A 22195-nucleotide genomic window follows, 5' to 3' on the forward strand; every position below is an offset into this window, starting at 1 on the left:
TTCATAAGTATCAACCTGAAAATATTTACAAGAACCAGATCTTCCAGGCCAGAAAGCGCGCCCCACACCTCTAGTTACTCCAAAATAGGGCAAGATGGGAATCTGTCACAGTTGCTTGACAACTATTGCTTTTTCATCTATTATACCAAAGATGCTACCTAGAGTGAGCGCATAATTGGTTATATTCTCCAACATGCTGACTTATTTTTTTTTATAATACGAGAGACTACCCATCCAGCAAGCAGGCAATTGAATTACTGATCACTCAACATTAGTAGGTACACACAGTGCCAAGAGTTAAAACACATTACATTCTTCAGTAAAAAAAACCACCAAAAACATAAAGGGAGAGTAAGGTAAGTGACATCCCAGTTCGTTAATTCTTTATTTACATATTCCCTCAGACACAGATGAAATTCAGATGAAATTAACCCCTCATATAATTAGTTTTGGTCGAACACCAAAAAGCTTGAAAATGCTGAACTGTTTTGCCCAGTAAGCCACCTGCCCATTTTCTACATCTCATTGAATCTGAATTCATGTTTGCTAAAACAACTAACAACGTAAGATGCTTCTGGTGCAAGATTCAGCAGCTGACCTTGCCCAGGACAAACTGGTGCAAAAACACACTTAATGTGGAAATTACTTGGGAATAGAAATTATTCTAGACTACATACTGCCCTCATAAGTTGGGAAACTACAGCAGAATGAGTGATCTATGGAACAGCATCTCCAAGTAACAGTTGCAACGAAGGAGCTCATTACCCCAGTGCCAATGAAAAAAAATGAAGTGAAAAATATGGTAATATCTAGTTCTTCCAGATTAGCTAAATTTAGTCTAAAACAGAACCAAAAAAATCTTCAGAATAAGAGCACTTTGCTCTTCATTCACACACGTTTGTGGATATTGCAGTTTTATGAAGTTGACTGGAAAATGATTAGGAAACAAGTACTGCAATCTGGGAAGCAGCTCATATACAATATTCAGACTAACTACAGCTAGAAAATAAAATAAGTCACAGGTCCTGCCAGAAACTCAAGAAGTTTGCATTGTAAGCATTAGCCTAATTTATTTATTTTTAAAAAGATATTAAAAAACAGAGCTCAAAAAGAAGAGCTCCAGAAGACAAGCAGATCAGTTACTACTGCTACTGTTTCAAGGATCCAGTTTTCACACTGAAGCTATTCTATGTATGAGTGGCTTTGCTTGGATGGCATGTTTTCTTTTGATCCCTGCTAGAGGTACTAGTTACAAAAACTCAGTGTCCCCCAAAACAGCTTCTTACAGGAGTCAGGCCTGTGTTTGACATCCACCCATGGTCACAGAAATTGGTGTCACAAATGCAGCACTGCAACTTAGTGCAAGATTCAATAAGGAAATGGCCGCCTGAACAACAAAAGGGGTAAAAATTTGCCTTAGTGTATATTTTAACTTCAGAACCTAACAAACACTGGAAGTACAAGGCATGATTAAAGGCAGGCATGTATACCTTCACCATATTAAACAAATATTTGATTTCTCCCAAGCCAACATAAAATCAACATACAAAGACACTATGGATGATTAATCAAGTAAACCACATTAACAGCCTGAGCTTATATATTCAGAACATGCACATACTTAGCTCCAGGTCCAACAGGAGTCTCTAATTTATTCTGTGATCTTCCACAAATACACATTTACACAGCTATGCCCAATAACAAGTCCTATATATGAATAGCTCTTTGATGATTTTTTTTTTAAGATTATTAAAGTACCACCCTATTAAATTAAGCAAATAGCTAATTTCTTTGTATCATTACCTTTGGGCAGATGTGCATGTTACGTATCTCTGCCCTACCACAAGGTATTGTCAAAGCTTAAAGGTCATTCCGAATAGATTACACACTTTTCAGATAGCATATGCTGCTTTATTTCAGATAAACTCAATGCCCAGACCAGAAAGTTACTGTGATAAGAGGGATACATACATAATCACACACAAATTAAAACTTTCACGAAAAATTTTTAATACCCTACTCTTCCAGAATAGTCAGAATCTAAATACTCTAAAATACAAACTACCAGAAGTTCAGCATGCCAGGAGAAGTGAAGTTTGTGAAGTTGTCAGGAAGCTCTCATTTGCCTTAACACTTCATCTTTTCTTAACAGGATGAAAGCCAAAAATTATTATTAGAATTTAAATATATATTGATGGATCCAAAGTATAAGCCAAGTATGCATCAGATCAAGTTTACCTAATTAGTAAATTTGTAACTGAAGCCAAAACACACAGCAAAGCCATTTCTTTTTTAAATATAAAAGGAAATACACATTTCTTGAATGAGTTGAGTAATTATTCTTATGAAATTACGTCCACATAGAAGAATTCAATAGAACACAATCCATTTAGCATATTGATTAGCTTTCAAACTGAAGAGATAACACGCTAGTGACTGACATTCCACTTGCACAAGGGAACACCTGTGGTCAATCATTAATGGTGGAATATGGGACAGTGTCTACACTTAAAACAATTCTACTCAAGAGTGTGCATTTGCTTATGATCAATCTTTTCCCCTTTCACCTATGGCCATACAAAAGGATTTTAGTAAAGCGCTTGAGATTTAAAAAGCTATTGATACACGATTTCCGTGTCGTGTGTCCCCCCCCCCCCAGGGGAGCAGTTTCTCCACAAGACAGAATATTCAAAGTTGGAACGCTTTCATTTTATTACACTGTTGAAAATCATGTGCAGTGAGGAAAATTTTGGTGCCTCCACTTAACCCAACAGCTGAAACAAAACAAAAAAACCCACAAACCCATATAGGTGTCTGCTCTGCTAAGACTCAAGTTCAATTCCCTTCTCTAGCTGTCTAGATTTGAATTCATATCTTATAACTCCCAAGTTACACTTAGGATCACTGAGTTATAAAATAATTCATGTTGGGCAGAACCTCTGGAGGTCATCTACTCTAATCCCACATCTGAAACAGGTCCATTTAGACCAACTAGGTTTGCTAAGCTCCACTCAGCTACTGAAGAGTCTTGACTAAACGTATAGGTTGTTGGAGCCTGGATCCCTCTGAGGAGCGAGTTCTCTAAGGCATCCAGTTGTGGAACCAGTATCAGTGACAACTAGTTTTGTTCAGTTTTATGACTCTTCTTCTCCCTTTTTATATAAGGAAAAGGCTATCAAGCTCACAACTGAACAGACTTGGAGCTAATGGATCTAGCTTATGTGGCTACTGCTACAAGCTAACTCACTCCTTCATTCCCCCAACATTTCTACTCTTCAAGTTGAATACAAACCATAGCTTAATTCACCTAGATCTTGATGCAAGTTTAACACATCATGTAAGTTAGTTTTTTAGACCAACACAAATTCATGAGAACAGGTCAGGATGGTTACATGAACAGTTAGTCTAGGAGAACCATCAATGGGGAAGCACGAGCGAGCCTTAAATTACACTTTCCTTCTGACTTCCTCAACTAAATACCCTTTATATTATTTCAAACACCAGCTACTTTATTTTCAAAGCCCCTCATAACTTAGGTTCAGCCTATCACATCTCAATCACTATCAAATCACAGAAATCAATAAAGTTTGGAAAGGACCTCAGTTAACATGTAATTCCCCTGCTTCATCTTAGACATAATTACCCATAGGATATATTTTCATGACAGCTCACTGCCATGAAACAGGGTGGTCCCATTCCTGTCTCTACCTGCTAACGGCCACACACTTCCATTGCTTATGTTATGCCAGCACTGGGGTACTTCTCTCCAAACCATATTAAATTCTCAGAAAAGAAAAAAAAAACTAATTTAAGTGGTGGTGGGTGGGATGACAGGGGATGACACATGGGGACACACAACCCTGCATAGTTTTTCCATTGTCCTACAAGATAAAACATGGCTCACAAAAGACCAGAACTGGCAAAAGCCACTACAGAACAGGAGATGATGACATGCAAAAGTAAGAATAAGAAGAGGAAAAACGGAAGTGGACAAGTCCTCCCACTTTCAGCAACAATGAGCTATTATATTACACAACTGTCCAACTAGTCATCCACTGTTCTCCAAAGATGTCTGCCTTGGCCTTCAGTGGTTACTCCATATGTCCATAATTCCAAGTTTCCTTAGGCCTATCTTATATCCCAAAAGCCTGATGTTCTGGTGCAGATGAAAAAAGGAACTTCCTCTTGTCCTTCTCAGTGGAGACAGAATATCCGCCCTCTGCATAAAAGCCATCAACACAATAGAAAAAACACTATTCCTCTGTTATCTACTTTCTTAATAAGTATTTTTCTTTCAATGTTTCCTAACTTTCCAGTCTTCTTAATTCAGCTGATGTCCTCTGGATTCTCTACAGTTTCACTAATATTTTGGGGTTTTTTTTTAATATAGTGCCGCAAGGTGGATACTTGAAGCTCCCCAGCACCAAATATAATAGAGACAACTTTGTCTCATCATACGTTCTCCTATAGATGTACGGAAGGATGCCCATCTTTCCTGCAGCCTCACATTGGTGGTTTATAATGAAAATGAAATGAGTTAAAGCCTCTTGTAGTGCTCCCGCACTTTCAGATAATCCTTTTATACTCAACTTTGACACCTTCCTTACCCATTTAGAACTTTGCACTTGCAAGCATTCATGGGTACTACTCCAATTTATCAGTGTAACTTGGTCTTCTAATCTTAGTCTGAAGAGCAGCTGCAAACATTCCCAGCACAATGCTATTCTCTGTTAACACATGGTGTATTCCAACATACCAGTTATTAATAAAAAGCATCATTAGAACCAGATACAGACATACTCTCCACTTTAAATATCCTCCAATTTGATGGCAAAGTGATGTAAGCAGCCTGTATTGAAGCAGTTCTCCCATGCGCTAGAGTCATGCAGAAAAAACACAGCAAAAAACATGCTTGTTACCTGTACCCATCAAGATCAGTTGTTGTAACAGGAGAGAACTATCTTTGTTAAAATCTTAAAATATTAATCAATACAAAAGTATCTAAAAGATATTAATTGTCTTTCTAAAGATTAATTTTCCAGGTCCTCACCCTACGATTCCTTTTTGTCTGTTCTTCAGTATTCACATTTTCTTAGAGACAGCCACCAAAAATTTAAGAGATTATTTAAGCTAGAGTCAGAAATTTCATTTCAGATAATGCTTACCCAGTCCTGCCAATTTGAATTCAACCAATGTAAGTAGATATTCCTTAGCGTAGGTTGTTTTCTTTTTCTTTTTTTTTTTTTTGGGGGGGGGGGGGGGGAAGCATTCCTTTCCTCTTGTAAAGAATAACTGTACTAAATATCTAGTCACAATTATCTCTTGTGAAGCTTAAAGAAAAAAGGCCTGTTAATGTTTGAGCCATCTCAGTATCATTTTCTCCCCTTTTAGACAGGCATGTTTTTAAGTTAATTATTATGAAATTAAAGGTTAATGTACCTCTGGAGTGGATGTGGCATACTGGCAAAAAATTCTTTAGATGAATAACCATCAGTGATTCCACACCTTTCTGCAAAAGAACTATTCTGACACAATGAACTACGTCTCCACTAGGGATTTTGGCTGGTATTGTTTTTTTCATCACAGCTTTCTTAGTATGCCATTTTAAAAAGTGAGTTATAAGCTCTTTTCAGTACAAAAATACACATTATTACAAATCGAACACGCAGAGACAGTTTCTAAGCACACATATATAGTGATGTTGTTTATATATAGTGAAGTCATGCTCAATGAATACAAGCTGAAAAGTCCAAAGAAAACGAGTTCACAGCTATACTGGGCACAAAATGTGAACAGCGGATCCCAACTAATGTTCACACCAGTGGAGATTTCTGTCAGCTCAGCCTACACCAAGTAATCCGTGGCTCACTAGAACTGCCTTGGCTGAGGATGTGAAAGCCTGACTTTGAATCCTTTCGAAGTGGTAACATTGTTCTTCTACACACCGTGGTAGCAGTTTGAAAGACCTCTCAGAAGTTACAATCTCCCACATGCAACACTATTATTTAACTGAAACACGTATACCAAGTTTAACAAATTTAAACTAGGGGAGGGACTTATCAGCATGAACGATCCAGATCAGAGATAAAAAATTTTCTGCCAAACACTGCTGTCAAAGTTTTCTTCCTGAGCACCATGTATACATTGTTTGTGATTTCCAAAATGTTTGTGAACTTCTAATTGCATGTATTTCATATAAAGAAGAGATGGATGTATAAGGTTACTTATACAGGTAAGATTTTTCTTCCCCTCTAATTTCAGTAACACTTCTTATGACAGCTTTTCAGATATCCAAGTATTTTTCTTCTGCTAAAGCATTATCCTTGCAAAGTTCCAAGTTTTATCTATATTGCATTACTCTTAAGAAAAGACCTTAAGTTCTTCCTCTAAACAAGACAACAAATCAACTACTGCTGCAGCACCCTAAGGCTGAGAATTATGCAAGACATGCTAGAACTCCTGAGCGCTTCTGCTCTACATTCAATTCCCACAGTACCTTTTAGAAGTATTTTATAATGAAATCTAGTCCAAAATAAGTATTAGCTCCCACACATACACTAACACATTATTCCCATTGAAAAGTATCTGTACACGTAGAGCCTTGATCCTATCTTTACAAACATGCTTAATAATGAGCCTATGAATCATATTCTAAAGGTGATTCTTTATTACAAGATGAAAAATGCCTCTATCGGCCAACTAACATGACAATTCTTGCATAAGCAGTACATTCAATCTGAGTATTTAACCCATTGGCCTATTTAAACCAGGGAAAAACACGTATTCTTTTCCAGTGATCATATGCTAGTTTCAATGCATTCATGAATAAAGTTATGAATAGTTATTTGTTCAACATTAGGTCAGTATTTTCAGAGCATGTAACTGCAAACACTTGAGGATGCATCTACTTCTTTAGGTTCTGATGAGCTAGAAGGCAGGTACATACCTTAAGGGCTCTGTATGAGCAGCGCTGTTTGAGAACACATTAGGACAGGTGGCTGGGCAGGCTTTGATTTTGAATGACGGCCATCTGATTCAATATTGAAATAAATATTTAAGTTTACTATATTAGAGTATAATATTAAATTACTATATTAAATATTATAATAAATATTTAAGTATCCAATATAATATTTATAGCATGGAGAGTCATACACAGTGGATGGATGGAAGCACAATGAATTGCATTAGATAGAACATTTCTATTTTGATGAAGACTAATTACTTTGAAAATTATATAGCTTTAACACTACTTTTATCTCCTACTGCAAACATGAAGCTACTTCAAGCAAACAGTCTGCACACATGCAAGTTTATCCTATGATTTTTACCTTAAGGTGCATAGAGAAGGCACACAACATGTTTATAGATAGCTGAGAGAGATCAGTATGTGATGCCAAAGATATTAACCCTCAGGTCTCTTCATCACCACGTACACATTGAATATGTTATCATGCTGTTCTCTATCTTCCTCTCCGACAAGAATAGTGCCCAAGCCATCTGCCTTTGCATACTGTAATTTTTTTGGTTATAGTATGCACTTACAGCCCTTTCCTTCTGCTCCAAAGGAACTTATTCTGTAAATACTCCATAGCTATTACACCTCCATACAATAAAAGGTTGTGCTAATGGACATGTGTTAAAAACAAGACTTGTGGAATACATGGACAAGCCGCTGTTGTACTGCCAATAGTAAGCAACCAATCCTTGCAGACTGCTCTCAAATACCTCCTAGACTCATGCAAAGTACTAACAATATGCCCTTACCTGGCAGGTTGCTAGCAGTGGTACAGTAACATTATTGTAGCCCAGCCTACTGGAAGAGAGAAACCATTTTATCAACAGCAGACACTGCAGAACAAAAAAATCCTCAATGAGCACAACTTTATAGTTGCTTTGCAGCAAGACAACTTATTTTTTCAAGAAGGTGGGCCTTTAATATAACTAGGGTTCACTTCAGTATCTAACCCTCCTCAATCCTGCAAAGAACTCTTGATCTCAATTTGTGGGAGTAAGTCCCACAGTTGTTGGTGCCACCATTTGTGATAAAGCTAAATGGCCTGTCTTCAAAGCTTCCAGTCCATGAGCTCACCTGGTCCATATGGGATTCAGATCAAACCTGTTAAAAAGCATACCCAAAGGCAGCCAAAGTGTCAATGCTGCCTTCCAACATCTACGACTTCCTTAATCCTGCATTACAGAAAAACAGAGAAAACACGCCTGACTTCACACATAGCACATTTTGTCCATAAACACCTCTAGCACAGTTTCTAAATCTAAATATATGTATTTTCTAACTACACAAAGTATTCACACAAGTGTAATTTAGGTGTTTCTTAGATGTTAAACTTCCACATCACTTTTTTCTAAAAGACGCATCAGAAAATAATTTTGTAGTAGTGGTGTACCATAATTCTACAGCATGGTGAAACTGAAACCACCATCGAGCATTAACACCAGCCTGACCTCCTGCCATCACATCTCACTGAACAGATTTTCAAGCCAAAAAATTATCCTGATCTTTGCTATTTTAGAACTAATCACACACACGTAATTCACTTTTTTCCCTTTGAATGGCAGTGCTGCATCTTATTAGACAGTTTAATAGACAAAACCAGTGATAAGAAATAACCAAAGCCGTCTGATCTGAGGTTTTCCTACTTCAATACTTGTCTCATTTCACTAGCTCAAAAGTCTTACTCACTCTAGCAAAGTTGTCTGGAATATCTGTTATTCTCTCCCATTTAAAATAAGACTTTGGAAATTAGATTTCCATCTAAGCAGAATCTAATTCAGAGCAAGAATGGCACATTTTTCCTGAATGCCTTTGGGAGCTGTCAGGAAACATGTATTTGAGTTAAAGGAGTTACACCTCTCTATTTGCCTACCTCCATCAGTGCTGAAACTGCAGATGAAGATGTTTACATCCACCTCCGTACAGCAAAGTTTTTTGGTCAGACTATGACCTTCTCTTTCCAGTTTCTGGAAAGCAATCATGCCAAAACACATCATCTACTATGCAACCTCCCAGACTGTGTAATACCTTCAGTGCACTAAGTGTACCAGTGTCCTCAGCAAACCGGAAATTATATAGCACAATAAATTCAATGTAATTAAAGCTGTGCATTGTAAAAATACTTAAGTGCATGGTAGGACATATTTCTTGGCAGATACCATCCTCTACAGCTTCATCTACAGTAAAGGGCTGTTTGGTTAATTAGTGACAAAAAAAACCCCAACCCAGACATATCATTCTGCCTTCTTTTGCCAAGAGTTCATGCTAGTTTGTTGTATAAAATAAGCTGTACTGTCAAGAGATTCTAATGGTGCAACAGCATATATTACAGGTCCTTTTGCCCCTGCAGTATATTGGTTAAAAAACCAACACCCCACATTTACTTGCTTTTCATATACTTACACAGAGTAGCAAAATTGAGAGTTTAACCTGATAAAGGGAAAAATCTGGGAAACTTTCACACCTAACACCAAAGAAGTCATATCCTAAAATGGTATGATTATTAAATCATGCTCTCCCAACATCATAAAGATGCAGAAATGACTTTAAGTAATTTGGATTCATTTTAATATAGGACTTATCAAAAGCCTAGTACATAAACTTACTGAAAGTGGTACATTTTCTGGCATATAAGAAACAGAAGGGAGTACAAATGCAGAAATGACTTTAAGTAATTTGGATTCATTTTAATATAGGACTTATCAAAAGCCTAGTACATAAACTTACTGAAAGTGGTACATTTTCTGGCATATAAGAAACAGAAGGGAGTACAAACTATTTAGATTTTTTTTTTATTAGTACTATTTATTACAAGACAGTGCTATATGCTTTTCCTTATAAATAGCACAATGCTCACCTATTGGAGCAAAACTCCTCAGAGAGTAGGTTTCAGCCCAGATTCTCACTAGGAATAAACTTTACACACATCATGCTACAATCCAGCTACGCAATGTTTCCTATTCTGTGTGGAAAATCTGTGTATCTTACTTTTCTGTTGATCTCTCAGGAAATACCCACAGCAGTGCCCTGTCAGATAATCACTTGCTGGTTTAGCTGACTAAACAGAGCTTAACAGGTCTTAATGAAAACTGTAGCTCTGATTTAAGAGCTTACAAAACATGACATAAGAAGTAGCCTAACAAAAGTGGAAAAAGGGGAAAGTGGGGAAAATAAGGCAAAGTCAAGAAAATCACGCTGCTAATAAGCAACAAAACAAAACACAGATTTCATGACCAAGTTTTGCTGAGGAATACATTTTTTTCTTTTCCTCTGCAGTTTCTATAAAAGAAGCTGGTCAACCCCAAACTAGTAACCCTCAAGATTTTACTGTAAGAGTTCTCTCTCCACTGACAATGCAGGGGCAATGAAAACACTTGACCAAAGCTTGCTTCAAAGCTTTCCTTACCAAATCTCAGTTAACAGACTAAGGAGGAAAGCAATTTAAATTATTTGCCTATCATACAGTGTATTTTCTTAAAGAACAAAAAAAATCCTGGCAAATGATCTGAATGTGCAAAGCAGCAAATCCTCAAACTTCAAATATTTATCATTCAATGAAAATCGAACACCAACCCTTCTCCTACAAAGTGACCGGCAGAAAAATTACACAAGACAGCACAGGTTTACACACTTGGACTAGTATCTCAGATCAAACAGGTTAAGTTTTGTACTCCCTGATGTTACACAAAACAGTCTGAATAGACAGTTTTGCAGAATGCATCTGAGATTTTTCTTTCTCTGTGCTGAAAAACTGAAAGAAAAATAGTCAGCTTCATAAAAAAGCATGGGGACTGAGATGACAGTATAAAGTCTGAAATGAATTCTAGACATGAAGTTGTGAAATTGTGTTGCTTTCCTTCTATTTCTTCCTCTTTCCCCTAAATCTCACAAGTGATTTCTTCATGTGAAAGGCCATCTACATACCAGCCATCTCTATATGACTTCTGTCTACCCCAAAGTGGGACTAATCTTCATTTTTCCGAGCAGGAATAGGAGAAAAAAGCATAACAAAACCCATGAAGCTGCTCCTTCCATGCTAACATATTTTGGTGACATGCAAAATTCTAGTAATTTTTGTTAAAAAAAAAGTGCCACTACTTTCTAAATTACCAATTTTTTTTAAGCAACTAAAATTCAAGATACCTGGATCTAGAATACTTCTTGCAGCCATTTTAATGCAAGCTCCATTAATTCCATACCATCTATTTCACATTTTGCACTTAAAGTAGGTGAACTCATTAAAGGAGATTTGTCACCAACAGCCACTTTCATACCTTTCCTTTTGGCCAATACAGGATCAGATTTTGACATGAACTGCTAGCAAACTGGATAAAACAGAGCAGTGGAGCTCAAAGAAAAAAGAAAAATTTAAAAAAAACCACGTCTCCCGCCCTCATCAAAACACAGGTATCTTCACAAAACTGTTTCAGCTGACACTCCTGTACTGTAAGTGTGCAGCTCTCCCATGAAGGAAGGCAGTCAAGTAAAGGAACAGCTAAAATCCTCCATGCTATTAATAGAAATGTTGGGAATGCCTGCCTAATTTAGCTTTTACTTCCTTCTTCAATTTAGACTAACATGTCCCACGAGATATTTGGAGCTCCCTGAGCAAACAAAACTCATCCTGGCTCATCCCAAGTACAGCTTCAATGCACATTTGAATAGCACCCTTTTACAAGGGCACAAGAGCTAGAGGATCAAAACCATCCCTTACAGCCCACGTCAAAGCTGCTCAGAGTAAAAGTTTTAAAATATACTGTGATACAGGTTAGGGTGGAGCAGGAACGGTCTTCATTGAACAGGGAGAGGGAAAATGAAGCTGTATTTTTCCAGCACCATACATTAAGCTTTACTGATTTTCAGTAGATAAAGCAAAGGACCTTACAAAGGGGAACCCACCCTCTTACAATAATGCTGTTATGTCCGAGTTTCATAAATCCAGATCAGCTCTTCCCCTCATCCTCCAGTTTTAGAGATCGTTCGTGAGCACTTTATTAGTGACCATGTGGTTATCAAGTTTCAAAAAATTTTAGAGCAAACATAGAGCTTCAAACCTGTAAGTCTGAAACTGGACCGGTGAGGGAAGTTGTACACAGAAAGAAATCCTCCATATCCCACAGCTTTCAGATAGGAATTTCTCTACTTACCATGCACAATAACATGTCCCTATCACAAACAGCCTCTAAGATAAACTAAAGCCAAGAGCAGGAGTATCATCTGCCTTTTGGTCCTCAGTAAAAGGAAAGATGACTTCAGCCAGATTCTATCTTTAAAATGAAATTGTTTCATAAAGAAAGGCTCTAACAACGCAAAATATAGTTATTCCATTTGCTTCAAAATAAGATTTGTTGACTGGTTAAAACCTCAGCGAGCTAAAAAGAATATGGAGCTATAGTAAACCTAGGTGTTATAACATCTTGTGTCAGCCCTACTACATACCAAAAGGCTGACCACATTCCTGTCTACAAAGGGTCCTCATTAACAGCTTAAAATAAGGACAAAAGTATCTCCTCTAATGCACTGTATTTTATTACAGATATTAAATATGAAGAAAGTCTCCTCATAAAATAACTGTGTGTAAACAAAAAGAAAAACAAAACAAAAAAACAGAAAACCAGCCCCTGGAAACGTAAAAGCTTCAAATTCATAACAATGCAATTCCAAACATCAGAGGTTGAACTAACTGTGCTGTTCCCTGATATTTGAGAACTAACACAAAAGCTTCTCTGGATTTCCATCCACTTACATGCCAAATTCAGCACTGAAACAAACTTCACATATTCCATATTTTTAATGCAACGTAATCTGCTAGGAAATTTACTTAGTTTATGTTTTAGCTTTAATTACATTTGATAGGCTTAATGATGCTACTGTTGTGGCAAAGCATTCCAACTGAACAGACCTGGAAGAAAGTTTGAGCTAGCTCCCTATTAACTATCAAGAACTTAAAAATAGAAGTCTGTATTCAGACCATCATTTTCCCCGCAAAGCGCAACATAGTGTGCTAGTCCTTGTGTTTCAAACAGAATACAGTTAGGAGTTGTGCATCCTGAGCTTTTCCATCCGACAGTTAATCAAATGCAGCAACTCACTATGCATTTCACACCCTTATTATAAATAACTACAGCCCAGGAATGCAAAAGTGTTCATATTTGGTTTCCATTGACTTTTCTTTCATTCCTATGATTAAAATCCACTTCACATATTTTTGATACTCTAAATTTTATTCAGCAATGCTGTATTGTGACACTCATGACTGAAATGCAAGCACTCCACGGAAAAAGAGCTCCTACTGAATTTAAGACAGGTTATTAGTATATTACAGAAAAATTTATTAAAAGGATAATAAATCCAAATTCAGTAATTTGAATAAAAAACAGCTAATTAGAGCATGTCTGTACCAATGAAAGCAAAGTGACATGGACTGTCACCCTGAGAATTAATTCAAAATTAAAATCTACCTAAGGATTCCAGTATATTTCTAAATAGTAAACAAACTTAGCTAGTCAAGAGGAAAAAAGAACACAAAGATATTGTTCAGAAAGGCATTTTTTCCTGTTCAACTGCAACTATGATTTGAACAGTACTAGTTGTAGCTCATGATGAATAAAAAGTAATTGCAACTAAACCACCTGAATTTCACCCCTAAAACTTACATAATCATTTATGTAAATATTAAACTTAAGTACCCCTTGTAAGACAGAAGTAAAGGATGAAAGCATTTCATGAGTAAGCCAGACTCAATGAAGCTAGCTTTACATCAATACAGAAATGAAGAACTGCTTTATATATAGCAGCTACATACAGCTGTAATTCACAATCAAGTAAATATTCCTAACAGACTGATTTTTAAATGAAAGTTATTTTTAATCTCTTCATAACAGTATATTTGCTGAATTACAAACACCAATGGCTTCTGGCAAACAGAAAAAGGGTCAGACAATTAAGTCCGATCAAATTACACCACCGTTCTCAGCATGGGGGCTTAACCATCACAATAGTTTAAACAACTTTTAACATTTCACAAAAAAAATAAGGTCAGGCCAAGAATGCAGAGTTGTGGATCAGAAAAATTCATAAAGTTTGAAATAGGTTGCAATGATGGCTGCAACTATTATGGAAATACTGGGTGGGGAGGGAGGGGAAGGGGATGGGGATAAATCAAATTCAAATTCAAGTGTGACCCAATTTCCAATTAAATATCAACCCATTTGTCAGCAAGAGCAGAGATATCAGCCAAATAAGCCAAGTGCGACTGCAAACAAATGTAGGTAAAATGCTGATGTGATTTCTGAACATGTGGGGAGAAGGGGGAAAAAGAGGGACACAATACTACATAACAAAATTAAGCCCAAAATGAAAAGCACACACCTGAAAAGCAAGAGACAGGTACAGAAACATTGCCATATCGCATTACAGCTCATTAGCCACCCCAGAAGAATCCAAACATCACCAACAGCAAAGCGAGTTACAAGCAGCCTGTAAGAATGCCAAAGAACATGAAGACACCTACTTCTACCTTTTGATAGCCAAGACACTCAACCTCCTGATTTGGCAGATAGAGCAACAAATCACAGACACACAGAGCTGCTCTGAGTGGACTTACTGCCAGATTAAAGGCATAAAAAAAAAATCTTAAAAAGATATATTTAAATATTTAAAACATGTTTACTTCTGTTTGCAACCCGAGTTTAGTTTAAAACTTTGTATGTTATCCATTCTGGGTCTTGAAATCCAGTTTACCGTTGTAACTTTAGAAACTTATGCCATGCAGCTGAATACCAGTGGGTTGTTTTTGGTTTGTTGGTTTTTTTTGAACAAAACTAATTGAGGAATGATATGAATTGCATTATCACCTTTTTCAACAGGATAAAAAACCATCAGTTTTTACAAGCTATTAACATGGAAAAACTTTTATTCATACACTAAATATTTGACTAGGAAACAGTGTTATTAAGGATTCATAATTTGTGCTTTAAATTGTATTAATTATTAAAAATCAAAGGTTACAAGCAATAGAGATATTTTGTTGATGTCATAGCACATGGTTGACAACTGGAATAGCTGAGCTACATGCAAGTACCATATTTAGAGTAAATATGTGAAATACCAGAGCAGTTTCAACCCGTGCAAACTTATCACTTCCTACATAAGCAAAATAATCACTGCTGCTAGAATGGCACTGCTGCTAGAGCGTACGGATGTTGTGACTGCAGGACTGCTTGCTTGGGAGGAAGCAAAAAAGAATATTAAGTGAAGATTTCCAAAGTGTTTTTTCAGGAGAAAGGGAAGAAGGGGTTGATGTGGAGAGCTCTTCCTCAGTAAATTAACATAGGTCTGAAGGAAATTATATAGGAGAGCTCAGAATGAGTATAAACCCCACCTTTTGTGTTTTTTATTTTATAGACCATGTATATGTCATGACATGAAATAAAGTAAAACCACAGGATTTCCCTTTATGCCACCACTGTTCACTCCAGGAAATTTTCTATGCTTCATGCTCAGAATTGACACTCCCAAGTTAAGTGTTGGCGTAGATCTTGTTATTTTACACCCTCTGTTTTGAGGTAAAACTTATAAAAGCCTAATTTACTCATGTTTAATATTGCAATTGAACTAGATAAGCATTACTTTAATAAAGCTCCTTTAGCAAAATAGCACAGGAGATGTTTAGTCACAATCGGGAAATCCAGTGTATTTGTTAAGTCTTTATGAAACACTTAACTTCATTAAGTTATTTTCACACAGTTAAATACAACTTAGTTCCCTAATTTCTCAAGTCTCAGTACCCGACTTGTCACTTCTTACTCATAACTTGGATCTTCCATCAGTAGAGTTGAGAGTGCCACAAGTTAGCACTGAATTTACTAACAATATTTTGAGGTTTAGAAACTACCAGCTAATTGATAAAGCTCTAATGTAAAGCTAGGGGTGAAATACGAAGTGCAACAGTACTTCTACTTCCTTTGAGTTTAGAAGGATACATAGATAATAAAAGTTCATACCCTGCCTGCTCACGACCACATTTCACAATGGAGAAAACTGCTAGAAGACCAAGAAAAATATCAAAACCAACAACTTTATATCAACATCAGCTTCTTTCCTTTCCACTTGCCTGCAGCTTTTTGGCCAGTTATTTCTTGTTTACATCTAATCCAGTGCAGACGTAATCACTAATAAAATCTCTCTCCTACCTAAGCCTTTGCAAGATAACATTCAGCTCCAAATTACAACTACTTCTAGCGTTAAGACTTCAACCAGCAGGAAATGGTTAAACTCACATACTGATGGACACAAAAAACAGTTCTTTGACACAAAGCAAAGTTTTCATTGCTGCAGCAGCAAAGTTTGCTAAGATACTCAGAAGTAAGAACACATACTCGAGATTATTGCTTTAAACGTGTATTATGAACTATTTGGAAATGTTTAATAACTGTCCTACTACAGGACTTCAAGATTTTATAAACAAGTAATTTACAATACTTACCCGATTCTTCTAACACACTTGAGGAACAGCTTCTGCACAGTTTACAGAAAATAAGAATGCGCATACCTGACCAGTAGTAACTGGGCTATTTTTAAAGAAGTAATTGATGTTTGAGAATTAATGAGTGAAAAGGTTTTAAAGATACTGAGAAACTTAAATTTACGAAGGCTGTTAAAAAAAAAAATAAGCTTTCAAATACAAAAGGTGTCTCTGCTTCAGAAAACCTCCCCTTGGTCCAGGGAGACCAAGAAGTCAGTAACATTTTACAAGTGAACTTTCCCAGCATTCTACCAGCAACACTTGCTACTGTGGTGTACTGATCATGTACTTTACATAAGGCAACACACACAATGCAAAAAAGAGAAGCTTTAAATTCCACGTTGGATAAGTCATCTCTTTTGTATTATTATGCAAACGAGTGTTACTTTGTAAGCCAAGTCACTAGGAACAACTTTAAACTTTCACATCTAGAGATCAAAAACTGATCTTAAGATTAGGAACTAAAGACTGAAATAGATTGTTAGGTCATAGGCTGAACTGCAAAAGAATGCCTCTTCCAAGCATCACTTTTAGAAGATGTAAGGGATGACCACTATAAAAAAAAAAAATTAAAACCCCACAACTAGAGCTACAGCCCAAAGTTACATGACACCTGAATAACCACAGCTGATGGGAAACAATGGCAGTATGAAGATTCACAGTAAGCTGATTGCAGGTGTCCTACAGCTTCTCCTCCTTAGTTCCTGCCTCTTACTTCATCTGAAGGAGAATACTGCTTCAGGCTAAGTAAAATAAAACAACAGCTGCAGAACTAAATGGCTATTCTTTCTGCAAATGAGCAGCTGTGGTAGAAAATTGGCCCTCCGGCAGTCTAGAGGAGTATGATAGTTCTCGTACTCTACTGAAAGGCACAAACAAATATGCCAAAGGAATTCTAGTAAAAAGTTAGGAAAAGTTGGCTAAGGAAGAAATGATACAGGAATCATGGAAGAACTCAGGGAGAAAAATGAATACTTCAAAAGAAAGTTGTAATAATGCAATTAGCTGTATTTGAAATAATTACAGTTACGCAGAACAGTTCTAAGCAAAAACAACAATGGACTGCCTCCAGAAATTTAAGTCAACTATAAAATGGGAAGCAAAGCCATGAGAAACTTCAGGTAATCCTGCCAAAACCAGAAAGAAAATATGAATTTGTTGAAGTACTACAATATCATAAAAAGAATGAGGATAATCTATTTCTACTGGAGAACGCAGTAGTATCCACAGACACCAGGAGTTAACTCACCACATCACTGAAATAACCCCGTTACACTTCAGTATGTAAAGGCAGGTAAGCACTTAAAACACTGTTTTGTCCCAGCTTTACTACAAATCTCTTGTGAGACACAGGCAAAAGCAATGATCCTTGTCCCTCAGTTCTGCAAGACACCCTCTGCGTACCATCTCATTTGGAAATGGAAGCTGTCTCCAGCACAGACATAAAGCCAGTCTTTAGCTGGACTTTTATTTGTACTAGTAGTAGCTTCTACACAAAACCAAAACAGCTGACACTAGGGACTTGGAAAATAAATTCCCAACAAGCTCAATTAAGTTTACTTTCACTTACATAGTTTCTCACAAACATCTACACAACACAGGGCAGGGTGCTGGTTTACCATCTTCCTTAAAAATACAGATTTTTCTTCACAATAAGAAGTCAAGGAAGTTACACTTTGGCATAACTATAGAGAGATTTCCTGTTAAGAATGGATAATTACAGCATTGCAACTTCCTTCCAAGCCATCCATCCACATTCTCCTTTAAAGAGCGCTACTCCATTAGCTAAAAGCAGATAGGGTTACTGTGCCATACTCATTCAAGTACCCAACCCTAAATGTTTCACATCAAAGGTGTTTTAACTACGCTCCACAACATGCACACGTACACATTCTTATGCTGCTGAGGTATCACTGCTACAGCAATTTCACTGAACTGACCTAGTGAAACCTCCTGCTTGGCATTAACTATGTATCTTCTGGTTTTCCTAACGTGAAATATCCACCACATATACCTATGGAAGCACCACCCCCCCAACAGAATCATGTAAAAAAAGTGAAATCTGGCAACAAGTTTTCCAGCACCATTTACATTCAAACAACCTAAAGCACTTGTTCTTAGCATCACCATACAGCACTGAACACAGCAACCAAAAGCTAAACGCAAAAGAAAGGGATACATAAATCACAGTGTACAAGTTAAACCCACAAACCAGCTTTGAGCTATCAATGCTCAGAGGTGTGAAAACTAGGACAAAGTCCTAGTGAAACTAGGTTTTCTGTAAAAGAAATTTCATGAATTATGCTTTGAGGGCTTCAAGACTATTAAACCTGTCTGATTACTGTAAAACAAGTAATCCATCATTACAAAAGCAGCACCGAGATTACAAAACAGAGAATCCTCATCCCAGCTATAAGACTGGACCTTCAAAACAGGAGAAAAAAAATCCAAACATATCCTGAGTGCAAATGTATGACCGTAACATGATTGTTGCTACCTATCATAAGCCATGTCCACTTGTAAATTAGAGTTCCTTCTCCTTCAAACCAAACAAGCAGCTAAGCTTTGTAACAGGAGAGAAAGAACGTTCTTTGGGGTAGATTGTATTTTTATCATCATGGTCTAAGAATGCCTTTTTACATTCTTTGATTATTAAGGTAACAGTTACTGAGGGAAATACAGAGGGAATATACAAACCTAGGATGGGGAGTTTTGGAACTCCACAGACAGTCAAGAGCAAGGTAAATAAGGATAGGAATAATCATGGGCACGAGTACCTATGTTGGATTTCCCCCCATTTGTACGAGTTAATGTGAGGCTGAGCTACTTAAATGTGTTCATGATGGCTCAAGCTTAATAAAGAAAGAATTTCAGAAACAGGACAGTCAGAGATATTGAGATCTGTACAAGCAATACAAATACCACATTAACAAGAATGTATGTCATGGGCACAGAAAATGCTACAAAACTAAGACATAATTCCAGGACAGCATTAGAAAACTCAGCTTATCAACTCGCCCAGGACACAACCTTTAACAAAGTATGGTGATAATGACAGTTAAAACTTAAACACTAATTAAAAAAATATTTAAGAAACATGCCACCTATGAAGACTGGTATATTAATTGTCATTCACAGTGAGATGTCAGTTCATAGGACTTACCTAGTAGTTAAACTGTTTGTTGTAAAAGGAAGACAAGTGCAAATAATTCAGAGCTGGGGCTTGAGTCACAGCTTGTGCAAAAAGCATTCATTTTTAAACATACAACCATAAACGGTATGAACAAAGAAAATTTTCAAAACACAAAACTGTGTGTCATTTCCTGATGCCAGGAACAGAGACTCCTAACAAACAAACGTATTAGGGGCTGCATACAAAAAACTTATCTACCCATGATCTATTTTAACCACTAAAAAAAAAGTGACTAGTAGTAAAACTAACAAAAAACCCAAGTTTCCTTTGCTCTGACAAAAGAATTCTCCGAGAAAGAGGCAGGAACTGGGACTTTTTGACAGTCTAGAGTAGACAAGGGAAATACAGAAATGGTCTCATCCAGCAACTACCAGATAGCTTTCTAAGGAAGTTCAAGCACCCTTCTACAGCAGCATCCTATAGGTCTCAATTAGGATGTCCCCTAGCAACCATGTTCAGAACATCACCCTTTTATACACACACCAGTCTGAAGAGCAGTTGTCTGGTCAGTTTGATGTTCTTTTTCATAAAGCTTATACTGTGAAATAATTCAGCTGCTAAATGACCTATTACTGAAACTGTAACTTTTAGCACTATTCCAGGCTAAATCTGAGAAAGTTTGTTTTTTTTCCAGAAAGCCTCCCTTCTGTTGTGTGAAATCCAGTAACACCACGACTTCATACATAAGCCATATGACAAGATGTTTTCTTCTACTTGAGACTAAGTTACTTAAAGCCCAAAGATTTCCTCAGCCTTCTGACACCCTGGGCTGACCAAAAATAACAAAGCCACTCAGTTACTACTGTCTTCAGGCAAGAGATGAAATGAAAGAGGGAATACCAGAAAGAAACTGAGGCAGCTGTTCTGGGGCTACCCTAAAAAACTGATCACATCCCTCTCAGGTACTCACAGACCAAGAATTTCTTAAAGGTTTAAGTCAGACATTTTTGGTGGAAAGAAGAAATAACTACAGTACAATTAATCCTAGTACTATCATCTGGTCTTCTTATTTGGATATAGAGCGACTCGGAAGGCACAAATCCAAGACACATGAAGGCCCAACCTTCTCCTCACGGACATGGGTGGGAGGAAAGGAGAAAGCATGCATAGAGAAGGCATATCCACACATTTCTCTCCAGTATCTTTCGCTACATATTGGGGGAAGTTGAAGGCATGGGGGGAGAGAAGGGTCCTTAAAAGGCCTAGAATAAACAGATGTGAGATAATCAGGTATTCAAGCCAAGAACATCCTCAGTTCTGTGACCTTACAGCTTAGTGGGAGACACGCTAATATGAACTTCAATGCTCATTATTCTCTTTATAATCACCTGGATAGAACAGAGTTGATAGAAAACCTTTTAAACCTTTCCACCTTGGATCTATTTTTAATAGAAGCTGAAAAATGGCCAGTCCCTGTACAGGATGTTAAGCTCAGGTACTGAAGTTCTAAAGAAGTCCTCTTAGGCCCATCTTCCCAAATGAAGGAGACAGACTAGAAAGGATAAGACTAAGAACACCCTTACTGAGAGAGATCAGCCCCTCAAGCACTCATTTCACATATTCTTCTACATGGAAAAGTTACAAGAATGATAGAGAAGCAATTTATTTTTTTTCCTAGTAGACTATCTGGGAAAGAATGAAGATAACTGAACAGCTATTCCTTCTTGAAACTCCTGCACCTCCTCTACAGAATGGGGGAGTGCTGCCCTCGCAAAACACAAAAGAGATCAATTTGTAAGGAAATTACAGCCCATTCCTCTGCTTGGCCTCCACGGTTCTTTCTCTCTAAGGAAGGGGTATGGGGCAAGTCCTGTCCTTCAGAGACTCACATTGTCCAGGGCCCTGTTCGTAGGGAAGAGCTAATAAGGCCCCTTTTGGAGAGCAGATACGCTGAACAGCCTCTCCCAAGCTCTCCGTCGCCACGTCCCCGATCCTACCCCCCCCTCCCCCTTGAGAATGTCCTACGCTGAAACACACAGAGCTCCTCCGCCTGACGAGGCTTCACGTCCCCGCGAGGCCGGCGGGAAAGGAGGCAGCCCCACAGCGGGTACTCCGCTCCACAGGACCGCGGGACAGGGGGGAGCCCGGCGGGACGCGCGGGGAAAGCCCTTCGGCCGCCATCCCTGCCCGGTACTCACAGTCCAGGTGCTTCTTCTTGGGCCCCATGACCTCGTGGGTCGTGGCCTTGCAGACGGTTTTCGAGACCGCCGAGCCGGTCACACTGTGCTGCGCCGCCGTGATGCGGTCGGTGAGGCTTTGGCCGGACATGGCGGGTTGCTCGCGGCGCTGGAACCGAGACCGGCTCCGCTCCCTCCTCAGGGGCCGGGACGGGAGGACTAGCCGGGGGATGGAGCTGCACGGACTCCTCACCCCGCCGTGCCGCAGGCGGCCCCCGCTCCGCCCTCGGGGACGGACCTGTCACCCGAGCAGGGACCCCTCCTCCTCCCACCCCCCTCCCCCA

The 22195-nt window shown here is 38.0% G+C and overlaps 1 protein-coding gene across 10 annotated transcripts in view; it reads right to left on the reverse strand.

Annotated features, from left to right (window-relative positions):
* Positions 1-22146, reverse strand: part of PICALM (phosphatidylinositol binding clathrin assembly protein) — a 68294-nt gene extending 46148 nt beyond the window's left edge. For 9 of the 10 annotated variants that reach the window (XM_076328413.1, XM_076328412.1, XM_076328410.1 and 6 more), the window contains exon 1: positions 21873-22146. In XM_076328413.1, coding sequence (XP_076184528.1) covers positions 21873-22002 — 130 coding nt within the window. In that variant the 5' untranslated portion in view covers positions 22003-22146. Of the gene's footprint in view, positions 1-6946; positions 7029-21872 lie in introns of those variants that run through there. The other variant, XM_076328411.1, reaches the window with a different exon arrangement.
* Between the last annotated feature and the right edge of the window lie 49 nt (positions 22147-22195).

Source organism: Aptenodytes patagonicus, chromosome 1, assembly GCF_965638725.1.
Source record: "Aptenodytes patagonicus chromosome 1, bAptPat1.pri.cur, whole genome shotgun sequence".
Taxonomy (NCBI): domain Eukaryota; kingdom Metazoa; phylum Chordata; class Aves; order Sphenisciformes; family Spheniscidae; genus Aptenodytes; species Aptenodytes patagonicus.